The sequence below is a fragment of the Schistocerca serialis genome, chromosome 5, assembly GCF_023864345.2.
Source record: "Schistocerca serialis cubense isolate TAMUIC-IGC-003099 chromosome 5, iqSchSeri2.2, whole genome shotgun sequence".
Taxonomy (NCBI): domain Eukaryota; kingdom Metazoa; phylum Arthropoda; class Insecta; order Orthoptera; family Acrididae; genus Schistocerca; species Schistocerca serialis.
Window position 1 is genome coordinate 355,367,130 of NC_064642.1, and position 18,265 is coordinate 355,385,394.

The following is an 18,265-nucleotide window of genomic DNA, read 5'->3' on the forward strand; positions in this document are numbered from 1 at the left end:
TGCCTATACTCACCAAGGGACAGTAGCAACATGCATATAGTCATTTGCTCAAATGACATGACTTGTTGTCTGCACACTGAGCAAGGAAGAGACATTCTGAGTTTGTTCTGTGGTTTACAAATCTCTAAAAGCAGACAAGCGGGTTACATTAGGCTGTGAACGTCAAAAAAATTCCAAATGTAGTAATAAAAGTTAAGACTATTTCCATATTTTGTGCGTCACAAATTGATATTCTTGGAGTTTTTAAAGGTGTTTCAGAGTTACTCCCATCTTGGAAAAACACCTCATAATACTGTTTCAGATGCATTTGGGACTTTTCCCCCCACCTACATTGCCCTGCCTGAAAATTTTTTCTACATCTACATCTTTGTGGATACTCTACAAATCATACCTAAATGCCTGGCAGAGGGTTCATTAAACCACCTTCACAATAATTCTCTATTATTCTACTCTCGGACAGTGCATGGAAAAAGAAACATCTACATCTTTTCAAGTGAGCTCTGATTTCCCTTGTTTTTTATGATGATCCTTCCTCCGTATGTAGGTCAGCATCGACAAAATATTTTTGCATTCGAAGGAGAAAGTTAGTGATTGAAATTTTGTGAGAAGATCCTGCCGCAATGAGAAATGCCTTTGATTTAATGATGTCGACCACAAATCCTGTATCATATCCATAACACTCTCTCCTCTATTTCTTGATAATACAAAATGTGCTGATCTTCTTTGAACTGTCTCAATGTATCCCACTAATACTATCTGGTAGGCATCCCACACCACACAGCAGTATTCCAAAAGAGGACGGTCAAGTGTAGCATAGACAGTCTCTTTAACAGATTTGTTTTATCTTGTAAATGTTTTGCCAATAAAACACAGTCTTTGGTTCGCCTTCCCCACAACATTTTCTGTGTGTTCTCCCCCCAAATAAGTTTTTTGTAATGTAATTCCTAGGTATTTAGTTGAATTTAGGACCTTTAGATTTGATTGATTTATTGTGTAACTGAGGTTTAACAGATTCCTTTTAGCACTCATGTGGATGACTTCACATTTTTCATTATTTAGGGTTCATTGCCAATTTGTGCACAATACAGGTAACTTTTCTAAATCATTTTTCAATTTCTTTTGATGACTTCACTAGACGATAAACAACAGCATCATCTGCGAACAACCTAAAATGGCTGCTACTAAATCATCTATATAGATGAGGAACAGCAGAGGGCCTTATAACACTACCTTGGGGAACACTAGAAATCACTTCTGTTTTACTCAATGACTATCTGTCAATTACTACAATCAATGCTCCCTCTGATAGGAAATCACAAATCCAGTCTCATAACTGAGGCAATGCTCCATAAGCATATAATTTGATTGTCAAAAGCCTTCTGGAAGTCTAGAAATAAGGAGTCAATTTGAAATCCTTTGTTGATAGCACTCAACACTTTGTGCGAGTAAAGAGCTAGTTGTGTTTCACAAGTGCAAAGTTTTCTAAATCCGTGTTGATTGTTTGTGAATAGACTGCTTCTAGGTATTTAATAATGTTCGAACACAATAACATATTATGTTCCAAAATCCTGCCACATATCGATGCTAATGATATGGACCTGTAATGTAGTGGATTATTCCTATTGACTTTCTTGAATATTGATGTGACCTGTGCAACTTTCCAGTCTTTGGGTACAGATCTTTCATTGAGCCTTGTATATGATTGCCAAGTAAGGAGCTAATGCATCAGCATACTCCAAAATGAAACTATTTAGTATAAAGTTTGGACTGGAAGCTTTTGTTAAGTGATTTAAGTTGCTTCACTACTCAGAGGATATCTACTCCTAAGTTATTCATGTTGGCAGCTTTTCTTGATTTGAATTCTGGAATATTTACTTTATCTTCTTTGGTGAAGAAATTTCAGAAGGCTGTGTTTAGTAACCCTACTTTAGCAGCATTGTCATTGCTATCACATAGAAAAGGCATTGGTTGTGTCTTGCCGCTAACATACTTCACATATGACCAGAATCTCTCTGGGCTTTTTCAAGATTTTGAGACAATGTTTTGTTGTGGACACTATTATAAGCATCTTGCACTGAAGTCTGTGCTAAATTTCAAGCTTCTGTAAAAGATCACCAATATTGGGGATTTTGCGTTCGTTTAAATTTGGCTTGCTTTTCTCGTTGTTTCTGCGACAGTGTTTGGACCTGTTTGGTTTACCAAGGGGGATCGTTTGTTAATTTATTCCATCATTTGTTAATTTATTTGGTATAAATCTCTCAATTGCTGTTGATACTATTTCTTTGAATTCAAGCCATGTCTGTTCTACACTCTCGTTGTTAATATGGTAGGAGTGAAGAATCTCTCTCAGAAAGGCGTCAAGCGAATTTTTACCTGTCTCCCCCCCCCCTTTTTTTATTTTTATCTTTTTTTAAATAGGTAAATTGTTCACTTAACTATCAGAAGTTATGATTTGGTGTAAAGAGATTTGTCCAGTAATTAATGTTATAATAATGACATGCCACAACCCGGTTCCACATCAGACAGAGGCTCTTAATCTAACTAATGAAGATTTTTAGAACTCTAACATTAATTGTTCTGCAAGTTCAAGCACCTCAATAAATGCAAACATGCTACACCAGAAGAAAGAACATTTCAGGATCAACCTCTCCATCATGCTTCAGCTGCAATAGCCTTGTAAGATGTCGATTTGTGTTTGTGCAAAGTTATGTGAACAGATGCTACTGACACACACATCTGAAGTTCTAAATGGTGCAGTGACTTTTTCTGACTTATTCCCAGGGGCATTCCGAACTCAACTAGTTTATTCTCCGCTCAAACCAATATATCAACTGCCACATTCTTATCAATGGGCAGAATATTCATAGAGCACTTGCATTATGTATGAAACATTTTTTATTCCCAATGCCTACAACAGCTCTGACAGTTTGGTGGCATTCACCATAAACAAAAATAATATCCACCTTTTTGACTGTTGTATACATTGTATAAGTCCGAATAGCTTATCGAGCAAGTTGTCTGATCACTAAAACAGCATAGTACAGACTCAAGGTCTCCTAGCCTCCAGGTGAAATTATAAAACATACCTGACTGAATTGTTTGGATATACTTTTAGAGTAGTGGAGACATCTGCAGGATCTCTTCTGCTTCATGAAATTCCATGATAATGGAGGACAGAACCAGGAACATGGATATGAAATATTTTTATTTTTTCCAATATCCATCATAGTCGCAATAATAATCATCTTTTTGTGGTGACTAGTTTCAGACCATCACATCCATTTCCAAACCATAGCCCACAAAACATTTTATAGCACTAACAATGGTAAAATTACAATGTACTTCCACAATTGCACATATAATTTGAATGTTACATAAATCATTACAAAACATTTCATCTATGCAATACGTTTTATATATGTTAAAACATAACGTCGCTAGGCAATGAAAACCTCGTAACTCCATCTGACAATGAAATCCACGTAACTCCATTACCAAATGTAGACAATTATGCCACATAGCCTGTAGAAACCTTCGTTCTTCGAGTTTTACGGTGTTGCCCTGTAGCGGCAATAATGAAAAACTCACATCTCCAGCGATATGTAGTTTGTGCTGTAAACCTCGCATCTCCGGTAACCGCCATTGTTAGTGTCCAGGGCGAACACATGCTCTGAGATTAAAGCATTTTTTGATGTGACAGTAACCTTTTTGACTGACAGAACCAACACCACTTTATTGCTACAGGCACTTGTTAGTATTTCTAGGTACTTACGTATTGTATTTTAATATACAGAATTAATAATGACCTCGCTAAACACAATGTTGATTTACGAGTTTTTCATCGCACGTAAAGCAGACCGCACTCGGTACATACGAGGTTTTAATTTTAGAACTTTACAGAATCCTATACATTCTACAGTAACTACTTTGTTTTCAGCTATGGGTAAAAAGAGTAAATTCACTCTTCACCTTGTGAAACAAGCCGACAACAGGTCATATCGTATGAAATCACCGGAAGAAGATTCTAGTCAGGTTCCTCCTTGTCATGCACCAAAAGAAAGAGTAAGCCTGCAAAATGAAGTTAAAAAGTTGTTTATGTTGTTCTAACTTCAATTAAGATCCTTGTTTGAAAGTTGAGGTGATTAAATTATTTGAATATTATTGATGACATTATTGTGTACACTACAGATAATGCGGAAAAAGAAGCCAATACAGAGGCGGATTCCACTTCCGGGTTTGAAAGTCTTTTCGAACACAGCAGCGAGGATGATATCTCCAGTGACAGTAGTGATGTGTATGATCCAGATAAAAACAAAACAAAAATGACCATAGCAGTAACAACAGCATGGAAGACGACGATGACAAAGTTGATGTGGGAGTAAAAAGTACTAAGCAGCGCCGTAAAAGGAAAAACAATCAATCACTTCAAAGTTTGCAGAAAGAAAAACGTATGAGGGGACAGGAGTATTTAGGAATGCAAAAAGATAAGTTTGGCAAAATGAGACCAACAATGAGCAGAAGTAGGAGAAAAATGAAACCACGATGTACTTGTAAACATTCTTCCTTAAATCAGAACAGGAATTGCAAGGACATTACAGAAAAGCAGAGACAGCTAATATTTAATCATTTCTGGCAGGATATGTCTTGGGGTGAAAGAAAAATTTTTGTGAGGAGCCATGTCTATTCCAGTTAAAAGACGCAGAAATAATTCAGAATCTAATAAATCTCACTGTTCTAACACACTATATTACAGTTTTGTAATAGGACAGAGAAAAACTGTCTGCAAGACTATGTTTCTGAATACTTTGTGCACAGGCGAATGGAGTGTCAGAACATGAGCATCTAGTGCATCAGAAAGAACGCTTGCAGAAGGGCTTCAAATGCAGGGGAGACCAACGAAAGTTTCAGGTGGACGACAATCAGCATCAGATTTTTTTGCATAGTTCCCAAAAGTGGAATCGCGTTACTGCCGTCGTCCTTTCACAAAACTCTACTTGGAACCTAACTGGCAGAGTAAATCAGAACTACATTGAATTTTGCAAGAAAAGAGGACAAATCCCAACTGCTTACAAACAGTTCTGCGAGGTATTCGATGAAAATAATCATAACTTATTTTTGCCTAAAAAGGACCAGTGCAATCTTTGTTGTTCTCACCAGACAGGCAATCTCTCAGACAATGAATACCCTTTGCATATGGCCCGAAAAACTGAGGCAAGGGAAGCGAAAAATAGTGGTAAGTTAGGACCAGCTAGAGTGTTTACTATGGACCTTCAAGCACTTCCACTTTCTCCCAGACTAAAAGCATCTGCACTCTACTGTCCACTACTTTACCATCTATGATTTAAAAAGTAACAATGGTTATTGTTACCTTTGGCACGAGAGTGAAGGTGGACTAACAGCTTCGGAATTTGCCAGTATACTCATGCATTTTATAGAAACGTACGTCCAAAATGATTCAGAAGCTATTTTCTATAGCGATGGATGCACATACCGGAATCGAAATTCAGTCATGAGTAATGCACTGGCGCATCTCACCAATCAGAAAGGCATTACAATAGTGCAAAAATTTCTGGAGAAAGGTCACACTCAAAGGGAGTGTGATTCTATGCACTCCACCATAGAAAGGAAGTTAAAAAACAGACACATTTATACTTCTGCTGGCTATGTAGAAGTTTGTACTACTGCAAGACAAAGTCCTAGACCTTATGTTGTCAGTTATTCGGACCACACGTTTTTCAAGTCCTATGATAAACTCTCGTTGTATTCGTCTATTCGGCCAGGATCCAAAATTGGGGATCCAACAGTGACTGATATCCGTTGTCCCAAGTATGACCCGTCCGGAAAAATGGAATATAAATTGAAATTCAGCCATACATGGGAACCACTTCCAAGAAGGATGTCAAACATACCAAGCTCATTTACAGTGCCCCCTCTCTACAGTTCACCACTAAAGATCAGTGCAGAAAAAGTTTATGCATTTGCAACAACTAAAGCTGGTCCTTCCTAAAGATGTGCATTCACTTTATGACACACTGTCTAACATTTGTAAAGAGAGAACATGTCCGTGCCTAAAAAAATGTAGCCAAAAATAAACTTGTTTACAGCCACCTGTGACTGTGATTGTGATAGTAGCAGTAATAGTAACAACAATAAATGTTAATAAACTGCACAAATGTTTACAGTAATAAAAGTTTAATTAAAACTAACAACATTGTTTCTATGTTTTTCAAACACTGTAATTTATTAACATCCAGATTCCAATATTTTGATCAATGTGAAATTAATTTCACTTTATATCTGTAACAATGAATCCTTACAGATGTTTCATAATACACAAATAATGCAAAGTTTAAGTATTTTTTAAAACCAATTAAACATTCATTCATTTCAATTCTTAACCGTGCAGTCGTTACATGCCTCTTATCTCCATCAATACCAAAAAAATTACTGTGAAAACCTCGGAACTCCAAAAACCGGCAGACAATTTGAAGTGCATAATAAAGTCTTATGTACCAACGACCTGATCCATATTGTGTAGCAGAAACCACTACATTTGACTAATCAGGTCCCCATGTGATTTCTATAATTAGTTTTTTGTTTCTCCTGTAAATTTTGACCAGTTTGAGTTACGAGGTTTTCATTGCCTAGCGACGATAAGTGTAATTGTATAGTCCACCATTGTATGTATGAGTAACAAATGTTCATATTCATCATTAGAAACCATTACTTGAATACCAAATGTTAGACTGCATATGAATATGTAATATAATTTCCTTCCAATCGAACGCAGCGAACTGAAATGCTCTGCTACCTTAGTCACCATGTAACCTCTGAAGAGGTCACTAGTAGTGATATGCAACAGCCTCATATGTAATTGAAACATTAGTTACATTTTTAGTCAGTGGTATCAGATCACTTTTAACAGAACAAACTTCATCACAACTAACAGTATTATAAATATGAGGAAGTTGCCTATTCCAGTGAACATGTTATAAAAGTTGTAATGTTATACGGTGTGACCAAAACGTAGCAGATGACAAGGTCTGAATGTTTCAAAATTTTAAAATTTACGATGGGAGCTGGCCATAGCACGAAATGATGCAAGGATAAAAAATGGTGCTATTGAATGTAATAAAATAAATAAAAAATAAAATATAAAAAGGAGAAAAAAACTGATTGGGTTTGGGCACATCATATTGTGGTATTGCTTTGGTTTTATTATAATGTGTGATGCACTGTAATTATGTATGTAAAAATTGGTAAACGATTTATATTAATTGTAACAGTTGTCACAAACGTTTGTGCTGTTAAAATGATCTGATACTACTGACTAAAAATGTAATTAACATTTCAATCACATATGAGGCTGCCGCATATCAGTACTAGTGACCTCTACAGTGGTTATGATGCGACTGGGGTGGCGCAGCATTTCAGCTCACTTCATTTGACTGGAAAGAAACAATGTTATATACTCATGTGAAGTCTAACATATATATTCATATAGTGGTTTCCTATGATGAATATGAACATTTGTGACTGATATGCACATTGATGAGTTGTATGATTGCACTTACATTTGAAGTGCAAAAACATGTGTTGCACAGATGAAATATTTTGTAACACTTTATGTAACATTCAACTTATATGTACAATTGTGGAAGTAAGTACAGTGTAATTATACCTTTGTTAACACCTTAAAATCTTTTATAGGCTATGGTCCGAAACTAGTCACCACAAAGAGATGACTATTATCACAGCTGTGAAGGGTACTGGAAAAAATAAAAATATCTTCTCCTGATGTTGGGAAAGTAGTCTGCAGCACTATTTACCTCATTGTCATCTGGTAAAATTCCACAATTTGGGTGTCACTGAAGTCCTCTTCAAATGTAGCAAAAATCACAGCTCGATACATTTGTGTGTTCTCAATATATTTTGGGTGGCCTGTCCTAGCTGACCCTCAGCCTATATAGATTATCCTATATTTTTGCACCCATAGCAAATTGTAATGCAGTTTCAAATTTCCTATCAAGTGAAGTTATTTAATGTGAAAAGCCAGAAATGATAAGTTTTATATTCCTGCTTAGAATGAAGATACAACATAGTTGCAGAACAGTCCACACTTTATTACAGGAAATTTTTGTCAAACTGCATAGAACACAAAATTTCTCCATTCACTCTTGAGCCAATTAATTTTAGGTTTGATATTTTTTGTTTTCATCATTTATAATGAATGAGAAAAATGTGTGTGTGTTTTAGACAATCCTCCATTTGTATTTGGTATATGGCACCTCTTATCTGTCTTTTGAATTTAAAATATTGATAGTAGCGTTAATTATGTTATCTTAAGTTCATACGTATGCTGAGTTATGTATTCCATTTCATTTTTGTCTTTGCCATTGTAACTTCCTGGTTTTGTGAAAGGAGAGAATTGAAGGTCATTATTTTTGTTCATTACATAGCAAATACATACATTTAGGAAGAACATTAATGTTCACTGAAGTCAGAGAATACTGTAAACATGAAGCAACATTGTGTTCTTTCTATTTGTTGGACTCGGCAATAAAATAAGTATGTTCTCAGGCCAGATTCAATTTGCTTCAAATTTCTGTCAAATTTGCAACACGTTATTGATAAAAGTCTCGAAACTTTAATTTAAAAAAAAGTTATTGTCTGGAAGCGAATTTAAGATGCAGATGTGTATGTATGATTTATTGTAATTGATTTGATTATTATTTTATGATTTATTTAGTGCTGAATATTGTATTCTAATTCATCTCTGATTTATCTATAGCTACAAAAGCAGATGCAGAACTGAAAAGTTCAGATGCTATTATCTCAGATGCGTCATGTCCACCACAGATCCAGGAAAGAGCACGTGAATGGCATAAACCTCTTATTTCTACAACGTGGATCACACAGTGCCTCATCAATAGGGAAGTTTTAGCATTTGATGCCCTTCCTAACTTCAAATATGATTTTTCTGATTGAGTTGTATCATTAATTTGAATTGATTCATTTTTACACGAACATTAGTGCAGTTTTGTTTGTTTTCAGTGTACCTGTATTTGTATACATGACAGCTTGTTACTATGAAAGGAAGAGGCCCATTTTTTGTACATTTGTTGTATGTGTGTTTCTTTTGATATGTGTAATGCAAGACTGATTTGAGATCTGAACTTATTGCAGACCATAAATTCATTTCAGGACTTGTTTTTGTCTTTTTAGTTTATTTATAGAATCGTAGTACTATTCGTTCACTGTGAGTATGTAAATGAATGTATATTCATTGTGTTACTGTTGTGGGCTTTTGCTGTAAAGTCTTATCAGTGTTCTTTTATACTAATTTTATGCTTATATTGCATGGAAGATGAGCAATGAAAATAATGTTCATATTCGTATGAACTTTTATATATTGACTGTTATATTTTGTAAGTGTATGTCATGAAAAAGATGAGGATTCAGATCACAGTATTAGTTGTTTTAAGTTACCAGTGTTTGCTGTGAATAGTCATGGAAAAAATATACTTCTTTTGAAAGTGAGCAATTGTACTGTATGTTTTATTGTTATTGTGTCCTATAAATAGGTGTGCCACAGTGAGTATGTTTAATGCAGGATTAAACAATAGAAAGTCCTGGATGGAATAACAACAATATGGAAAGCAGAGATTGCTACTCACTATGTACAGGAGCTGTTGGTTTGCAAACAAGCACAATGAAAAAGCAGGCTTTTTTCCATTGTGCCTGTTTCAACTCAAATTCTCCTCTGTGTGGTGAGTAGCAATCTGTCCTTTCCAAATTGTTGTTGAACACAAGATTAATATCTTGCACATTATTTTCGCAATACAGTCTCTTGACAGAAAATTGTATTTGAAAATTACGCATATATCGGGAAAGATATGAACTGCACATACTGCAGAAAAGTAATAATTTTTAATGGTATTGTTACTCTACTTGTGTATAGATATAAATGAGCACTTCTAGTTGCTTGTCTGGAATAACTGTGAAGAAGATGAATGTGGACCAACACAATTCTTAAAACTAAAATAGTACAAATTTTCAGGGATGTTGATGTTTTTTGTGAAAAGTCTATGGTTGTCGGTTTAAAAGCCTGAAAGAAAAATGATGCTGCTCTATCTGCATTGATATATAAGGACACATGAAAATTCTCGATTTAAATGTGTCTTGCATTTCTGTTTTTTGTTTTAATAATATTGTTATAATAAAGTAGTAATAAATACATTTATTAGTATTTTATTTATAGAAATTGCAACCTCTCTGATGGAAATTTGGTATTAAGAATTTGGTCTCATTAACAATGATTATGCCCTATCCTAATAAATTTTTTTAGAAACTGAAATACGCAGTACTGATGTTTCACAATAATAATTATTTTATTGTTGTGAAAATAAATATTATTGCGGAAACTAGTACTGTTTAATTCAGTTTCTGTGTGAATGTCATCTAGTGTACATATAAAATTTTACAAAGTTACCATGATCCCAATCACTTAATCAGCCACTTGTTTACATTACATATTCCATAACAGAATAAGCTAAAATTCTGATTATAAAATAACTTTCAAATTTTAAAAGAAATTCTTTCCTTTCAGTTGTAGATGCAATATTTTCAAGATGAAAAACTTTTACTTCTTGAAATCATTAATTTTATGTTGAATTTTATTCAACATAAATAATGTGAAGTTCTGTAACTGTTTTATTTAAGCCACTCTCCATATAGATGAGTTATTGCATACTCAGAGATTCCATAGATGAGGCTAAAAAGTTGCTAATATACAATGAAGTGACAAAAGTCAGGGGATAGCGATGTGCACATGTACAGATGGCGGTACTATCCCTTGCACAAGGTATAAAAGGACAGTGCATCGGTGCAGCTGCCATTTGTACTCAGGTGATTCAAGTGGAAAGGTTTCTGACTAGATAATGGCTGCATGACAGGAAGTAACACATTTTTAAAGCAGAATGGTAGTTGGAACGAGATTGCAAGGGACATTCCATTATGAAAGTTGTTATGGAATTCAGTATTCCAAAAGCTACAGTGTCAAGAGTGTGCCAAGAATGCCAAATTTCAGACAATTCCTCTCACCATGGACAATGCAGTGACCAACGAACGGCCTTCACGTAATGACCAAGAGCAGCAGCATTTCAATGCATCTGTGCTAACAGACAAGCAATATTGCATGAAATAACTGCAGAAATCGACATGGGATGTACAGCAAACATATCCATTGGGACTGTGAAATGAAATCTGGTATTAATGGGCTATGGCATCAGATGACCAATGCAAGTACCTAGCTAACAGCATGACATAGTCTGCAGTGCCCCTCCTGGATTCATGACCATATTGGTTGGACCCTAGATGAAATGGAAAATCATTTCCTGATGAGATGAGTTGCAATTACAGCTGTTATGAGCTGATGGTAGGGTTCAAGTGTGGGTGCAGACCCCACGAAGCCATGGACCCAAGTTGCCAACAAGGCATGGTGTAAGCTGGTGGTGGCTCCATAATGGTATGGGCTATGTTTGCATGGAATGGTGCAAGTGAACTGATCGTTGACTGGAAATGGTTATGTTCGGCTATTTGGTGACCATTTGCAGCCTTTCATGGACTTCATGTTCCCAAACATTGATGGAATTTTCATGGATGACAATGCACAAAGTCATCAGGCCAAAATTGTCCACAATTAGCTTGTAGAACATTCAGGACAACACAAACAAATAATTTGGCTACCCAGATTGTCCATCATGAATCCCACTGAACGTTTATGAGACATAATCGAGACATAAGTCCGTGAAAAAAACCCTGCACCAGCATCACATTCACAATTATGGGCAGCTATAGAGGTAGCATGGCTCAGTATATCTGGAAGGGACTTCCAACGACTTGTTGAGTACATGCCACATTGACTTGCTGCACTACATTGGGCGAAAGGAGATCTCAAACAGTATTGGGAGGTATCACATGGCTTTTGTCACCCCAGTGTAAATTAGAACTTTATTGACAGTATTGCTATGGGTTCACCTTTGTCGCCATTACCTGCTAATATTTGAACAACAAGCATTGAGTAATATGCCACTACAGCTTTCTTGTTTGCTTTGCTGTGTGGATGACGCATTTTTTATTTACCACAAAGTAAGGGACAGATTCATAGTTTCCATGATTTCTTAAGTGAGACTCGTCCCAAAATCAACTTCACTTTGGAGGCAGAGAGTGAGATTGGTCTCACGTTACTAGATGTGTTTATCTATAGAAGCTCTGACAAAACTCAAGGACACTGTGTGTACAGAAACCCTACAAAGCAAAAATAGGCATTTAGATGCCACTTCTCACCACCACGCAGACTAGAAGCAAGCAGTGCTCAACTCTGTCGCCTCCTGTATCAGTGACAATAACAACTTAGACTCCGAGTTGGATGTCTTACAGAAGACAGTGAAGACCAACAGTTATGGTTTGTCCATCAACAAGGCCTTCAAGCAAAATATTATGATAATCAGAAAGATCAGGTACTGCCTTACTATTAGCTTACCTTTAACAGAAAAGTGGTGTACACATCTTATTTTCCAGGTAGAACAACACAAAAGACTTTTCTGATGCAAAACACACACACGATTACCTCCACATTGCAGGAGCTTATGAAGTGACATGTGGCTGTAGTGAAATATATGTGAGATGGGAAGGCCAGTAAGGGAAGGTATTAAAAAGCATGAACACCCTACATGATTAACAAAAGTGTGAATTCTGAGGAAGAGGAATATCAGGAGAACTGCAGCCAACACATTGATTTCTACAATATTTATACGTTGGCCAAAGAAACCAACAGGAAGACAAGTCTGAAAAGTAGTTGAGATTTCAATAGAGAAGATGGCTATAGGCTTCCAGCTTTTTAGCTTCATGCCACCAAGTAAGTAAACATATAGTCATGCTGTATGTATGAGAAGTGCAAACAACTACCAAAACTTCACCTCTGCAGCATGGCAATAATAGTTTGATAAACTTTCCTGTGCACTTGCTCTACCTAATCACTTCCTATCCAGTGATGATGACTCACAAGTCATAGCCGGGAGGATTTTACTCAATAATGCCACTTCTTCAGAATAAGCATAAAATTTCCTTTTGTGAATCAATGTGACGTGCATCTTTGGCTGTTTTCAGCTAACTATTACTTCAGTGTAGGGGTCAAAATGTTAGTCGTATAGGAGAAAATGAAGATGTGGCCTAACAACCGAGAAGATTTTATCTTTAACACGGTGTATACGACCCGGGACAACCGGGAGATCCTTGAAAATCTGGGAATTTTTTCATCCGGAAAAAACCTGGGAATTGTTTAGAATTCCGGGAATTTTTCATTGTTTTAGTTTTCAGTTAAATTTTTGTGATTTTGACTGGTAAGAACCAATACTCTAACAAAGGATATTACTGTATCCCGCTACTGCAGACTAATACTGCAGCAACAAAACAAGAACGACAGAAAAAAAAAAACGAAAATAAAACTTAAGTTGCAAAGGAAATGCGCCATATACAACAACAAAACAGTGCTCATACAAGCGTCTGCCAACAGCAAAGTGTGTCAAGGGCTTTAGAAAGACTGCAATGTTTCATAACAACAAATTGCCTTTGATGAGAGTGACGTGACAACTGTTTAAATTTAGTGGTGGGCAGGAAATCGCGTATCTGTTAGAAATCACAGTGACTGAGAAGTCACAGATATCACAGTAGCAACTTTACAGAATCTAACTGCGATTTCAGTCACAGTTAGCAGTCGCAAGAAGTATTTCATATTCAAAGATGTGAGCCATCTATTGGTCGAATTTAGCACTGCTTTCTGCGATTTCAGTGACAAGTCGCAAGTAGCAACTAAAAAGCGCGGTTAACAGTGGCATCTGTTGGCCAAAGTTCGTACTACGTCCATCTCTGCGGTACGCTGTGGAGTCCAACTGCGATTTCCGTGACAAGTAGCAACTAAAAAGCGCAGTTAACAGTGCCATCTGTTGGCCAAAGTTCGTACTACGTCCATCTCTGCGATACGGTATCGAGTCTAACTGCGATTTCCGTGACAAGTCGCAACTAAGAGTAGTACGTTCAGTTAACAATTGCAAATTTCAGGGAAAGCCTACAGCAGTTAGACTGGGATGAGGTGTACCGTGAACCTGATGCCAATTTAAAATATAATTTATTTCATGACATTTTTGTAAATGCATTTGAAAACTGCTTCCCCAAGAAAATAGTTAAATATACTCGTAAGAAACCTTGTAACAAACCATGGCTTACTAAGGGTATAAAAATATCTTGTAACCGGAAAAGGGAAATGTATCTGACAGCAAGAAAGAGTTGTGACCCAGAAACTATCAAAAATTATAAAAACTACTGTGTTATATTAAGAAAAGTTATTAAAAAATCCAGGAGTATGTGTAACATGTCTGAAATCAGCAACTCTGATAATAAAATTAAAACAATTTGGAATATTATTAAAAGAGAAACAGGTCAACCAAGAGCAGAGGAAGACAGTATTACCATCAAATTGAATGAAAACTTTACGAACAAAAAGTCAGAAGTTGAAAATATTTTTAATAATCATTTTCTAAATGTTGTGGATATAGTAGGATCCAGGTGTTCATTAGAAGATGCTAGGCTGTTAATGGAAGAGGCCATACCTATGCAATTTGATACAATTGAAATCTCACCCACTTCTCCCTCTGAAATTAGGAAAATAATAAACTTGCTTAAAAGCAAAAACTCACATGGAATTGATGGCATTTCCAGCAAAATACTAAAAGCTTGTTCTCAACAGATAAGTAAGATTCTCAGCCACCTGTGTAATAGCTCTCTGGAACAGGGCATTTTCCCTGATAGACTGAAATATGCTATTGTTATACCTTTGCATAAAAAGGGGGATAGATCTGATGTCAACAATTACCGTCCAATCTCCCTTCTAACAGCTTTATCCAAAATTTTTGAGAAAGTAATGTATTCAATAGTAGCTTCACATATCTGTAAAAATGAAGTACTATCAAAATGTCAGTTTGGTTTCCAGAAAGGATTTTCAACAGAAAATGCCATATATGCTTTCACCAGTCAAATTTTGAATGATCTGAATAACCGAACACCACCCATTGGGATTTTTTGTGATCTCTCAAAGGCTTTTGATTGTGTAAATCATGAAATTCTGCTAGACAAGCTCAAGTATTGTGGCATGAGTGGGACAGTGCACAAATGGTTTAATTCGTACCTAACTGGAAGAGTGCAGAAAGTTGAAATAAGTAGTTCTTGTAACATGCAAAGATCAGCACATTCCTCAAACTGGGGAACTATCAAGAATGGGGTTCCACAAGGGTCAGTCTTGGGTCCTTTGTTGTTCTTATTATATATTAATGACTTGCCATTCTATATTCATGAAGAGGCAAAGTTAGTTCTCTTCGCTGATGATACAAGTATAGTAATCACACCTGAGAAACAAGAATTAACTGATGAAATTGTCAATACTGTCTTTCAGAAAATTACTAAGTGGTTCCTTGTAAACGGACTCTCACTGAATTTTGATAAGACACAGTACATACAGTTCCATACAGTGAATGGTATGATGCCATTAATAAATATAGACCTTAATCAGAAGCATATAGCTAAGGTAGAATATTCCAAATTTTTAGGTATGTCCATTGATGAGAGATTAAATTGGAAGAAACACATTGATGATCTGCTGAAACGTTTGAGTTCAGCTACTTATGCAATAAGGGTCATTGCAAATTTTGGTGATAAACATCTTAGTAAATTAGCTTACTACGCCTATTTTCACTCATTGCTTTCATATGGCATCATATTTTGGGGTAATTCATCACTGAGGAATAAAGTATTTATTGCACAAAAGCGTGTAATCAGAATAATAGCTGGAGTCCACCCAAGATCATCCTGCAGACATTTATTTAAGGATCTAGGGATATTCACAGTAGCTTCTCAGTATATATACTCTCTTATGAAATTTGTTATTAACAACCAAACCCAATTCAAAAGTAATAGCAGTGTGCATAACTACAATACTAGGAGAAAGGACGATCTTCACTATTCAAGATTAAATCTAACTTTGGCACAGAAAGGGGTGAATTATACTGGCACTAAAGTCTTTGGTCACTTACCAAATAGTATCAAAAGTCTGACAGATAACCAACAAGTATTTAAGAAGAAATTAAAAGAATTTCTGAATGACAACTCCTTCTACTCCATAGAGGAATTTTTAGATATAAATTAAGAAAAAAAAAAAACAAAAATATTAAAAAAAATAAAAATAAAAAATAAAGAAAAACAAAAAAACACAAAAAAATAAAGTTGTTATATTAACTTAAGTATGTTGTTAAATTAACCTAATTATGTCATGTATTGGAAAATTCGACTCGTTCCACATCATTACGAAATATCGTATTCATGATCCATGGAACTAGTATTAATCTAATCTAATCAAGTAGCAACTAGAAACCGCGGTTAACAGTGCCATCTGTGGGTCAAAGTTCGTACTACGCCCATCTCTGCGATACACTATTGAGTCCAACTGCGATTTCCGTGACAAGTCGCAACTAAGAGTCGCAAGTAGCAACTAAAAAGCGCAGTTAGCACTCCCATCTGTTGAGCAAAGTTCATACTACGCTATTCGCTACCGAGTCAAACTGCGATTTCTGTGACAAATCGCAACTAAGAGTCGCAAGTAGCAACTAAAAAGCGCAGTTAACATACTTTTCCTAGTGTCATCTGTTGACCGACGTACGTACTTCGTTATGAGAGCCTTGTGCCTCACGAGATCGATGTGCCGTGTGTGCATATGAAGGGCTTATTTCAATAGTGGTACAAGTCCATTTTTGTTCATTTTGAGATACAGAGTCGTAAAGTTAAATGAGCGCTGACAAATCTGCATTTGAGATACCAGAAATATTTAAGCATATGGCTTCTTGCTAGAGATGAACCTTTATGTTTGTTTGGATCACTAATTTCAGAAGCATTATAGACAGAAAAGTGGAGGTTATGGACTTGTACCACTATTGAAATAAGCCCTTCATATTATATGACGACATGCACATTCAGCATCAGTTATGGTTGGTCAAATACTGCTGTGACTGTGAATGTATTATATTAATAAGAAGCAACATTGCCTTTTTCTCCTGAAAATATCAAGTAACGTAACAAATGTGTTTGATTCTGCTTCCAATATGACAGTTTTGGTTAATACTCCACATGCCTACAGGACTTTGCAATGTTAACACAGCAGAACTCAGACATCTGTATAAGTGTAGAGAAATGAAAACAGTCATATGAATGCCTCACTTTTGTTCCGACACAGTTCAAGACTCGGGAGAAAAGTTTTACACCTGGTGTACTCTATGGCAACTTCACACACAAGAACTTTTTGCCGACACTACTACCACCTACATAAGTAAGCTTTTCCTGTGTTACTCTCAAGTAATGCACTTAAGCTATTCCTGATTTAACTGGAAGATCTGTACTTCCCAGCCGGCCGAAGTGGTCGTGCGGTTAAAGGCGCTGCAGTCTGGAACCGCAAGACCGCTACGGTCGCAGGTTCGAATCCTGCCTCGGGCATGGATGTTTGTGATGTCCTTAGGTTAGTTAGGTTTAACTAGTTCTAAGTTCTAGGGGACTAATGACCTCAGCAGTAGAGTCCCATAGTGCTCAGAGCCATTTGAACCATTTTTTTGTACTTCCCACTTTCATATCAACAGCCTCAAAATGCATATTCTAGACTTCGGGATATGTTACAGGTCAGTGTCACACCAAGATTGTGGAGAAAGGGGGGGGGGCGGCAAGTCACTCTCCAACAAGTATTTACCAATAAGTAAGTGGCGGAAAATTATGGGTATAGGATGGCTTAAACATGTGGAAAATGAGATTTTTATTATTCACTCACTGTATTTGACATTTATTATTCCTTTAAAATCGCACAACAACTTCAATAAAACACAGTTTAATCATTCACACACTTATTTCACAATTATTTCACTTTTAAACTGCAAATCCTCTAAGAGCTGTCTTGAATCTTCACGAGTCTCTCTCAAAAACAGCCTTGATGTGGATAGATACGTACAGCAACCAGTAATCAGAGTCAGAACTGTGTCTGCAAAAACACAAGGATTATTAAACAATTTTTGCTGTCATTAATTACTAGCAATGTAATTGACAGAGTAGATCGCTAATATTTGCTATAATAAATATCACATTTGCAAGAACGATCTCACTGAAGTAATTAAGTCCA

At 36.1% G+C, this 18,265-nt stretch overlaps 1 protein-coding gene across 2 annotated transcripts in view; it reads left to right on the plus strand.

Moving 5' to 3' along the window:
• LOC126482391 (TP53-binding protein 1-like) overlaps positions 1 to 9,540 on the plus strand; it is a 287,146-nt gene extending 277,606 nt beyond the window's left edge. For both annotated transcript variants that reach the window (XM_050106500.1, XM_050106498.1), the window contains one exon: positions 8,792 to 9,540. In XM_050106500.1, the coding sequence (XP_049962457.1) occupies positions 8,792 to 8,988 (197 nt within the window). In that variant the 3' untranslated portion in view covers positions 8,989 to 9,540. The remainder of the gene's footprint in view (positions 1 to 8,791) is intronic.
• The last annotated feature ends 8,725 nt before the right edge of the window (positions 9,541 to 18,265 follow it).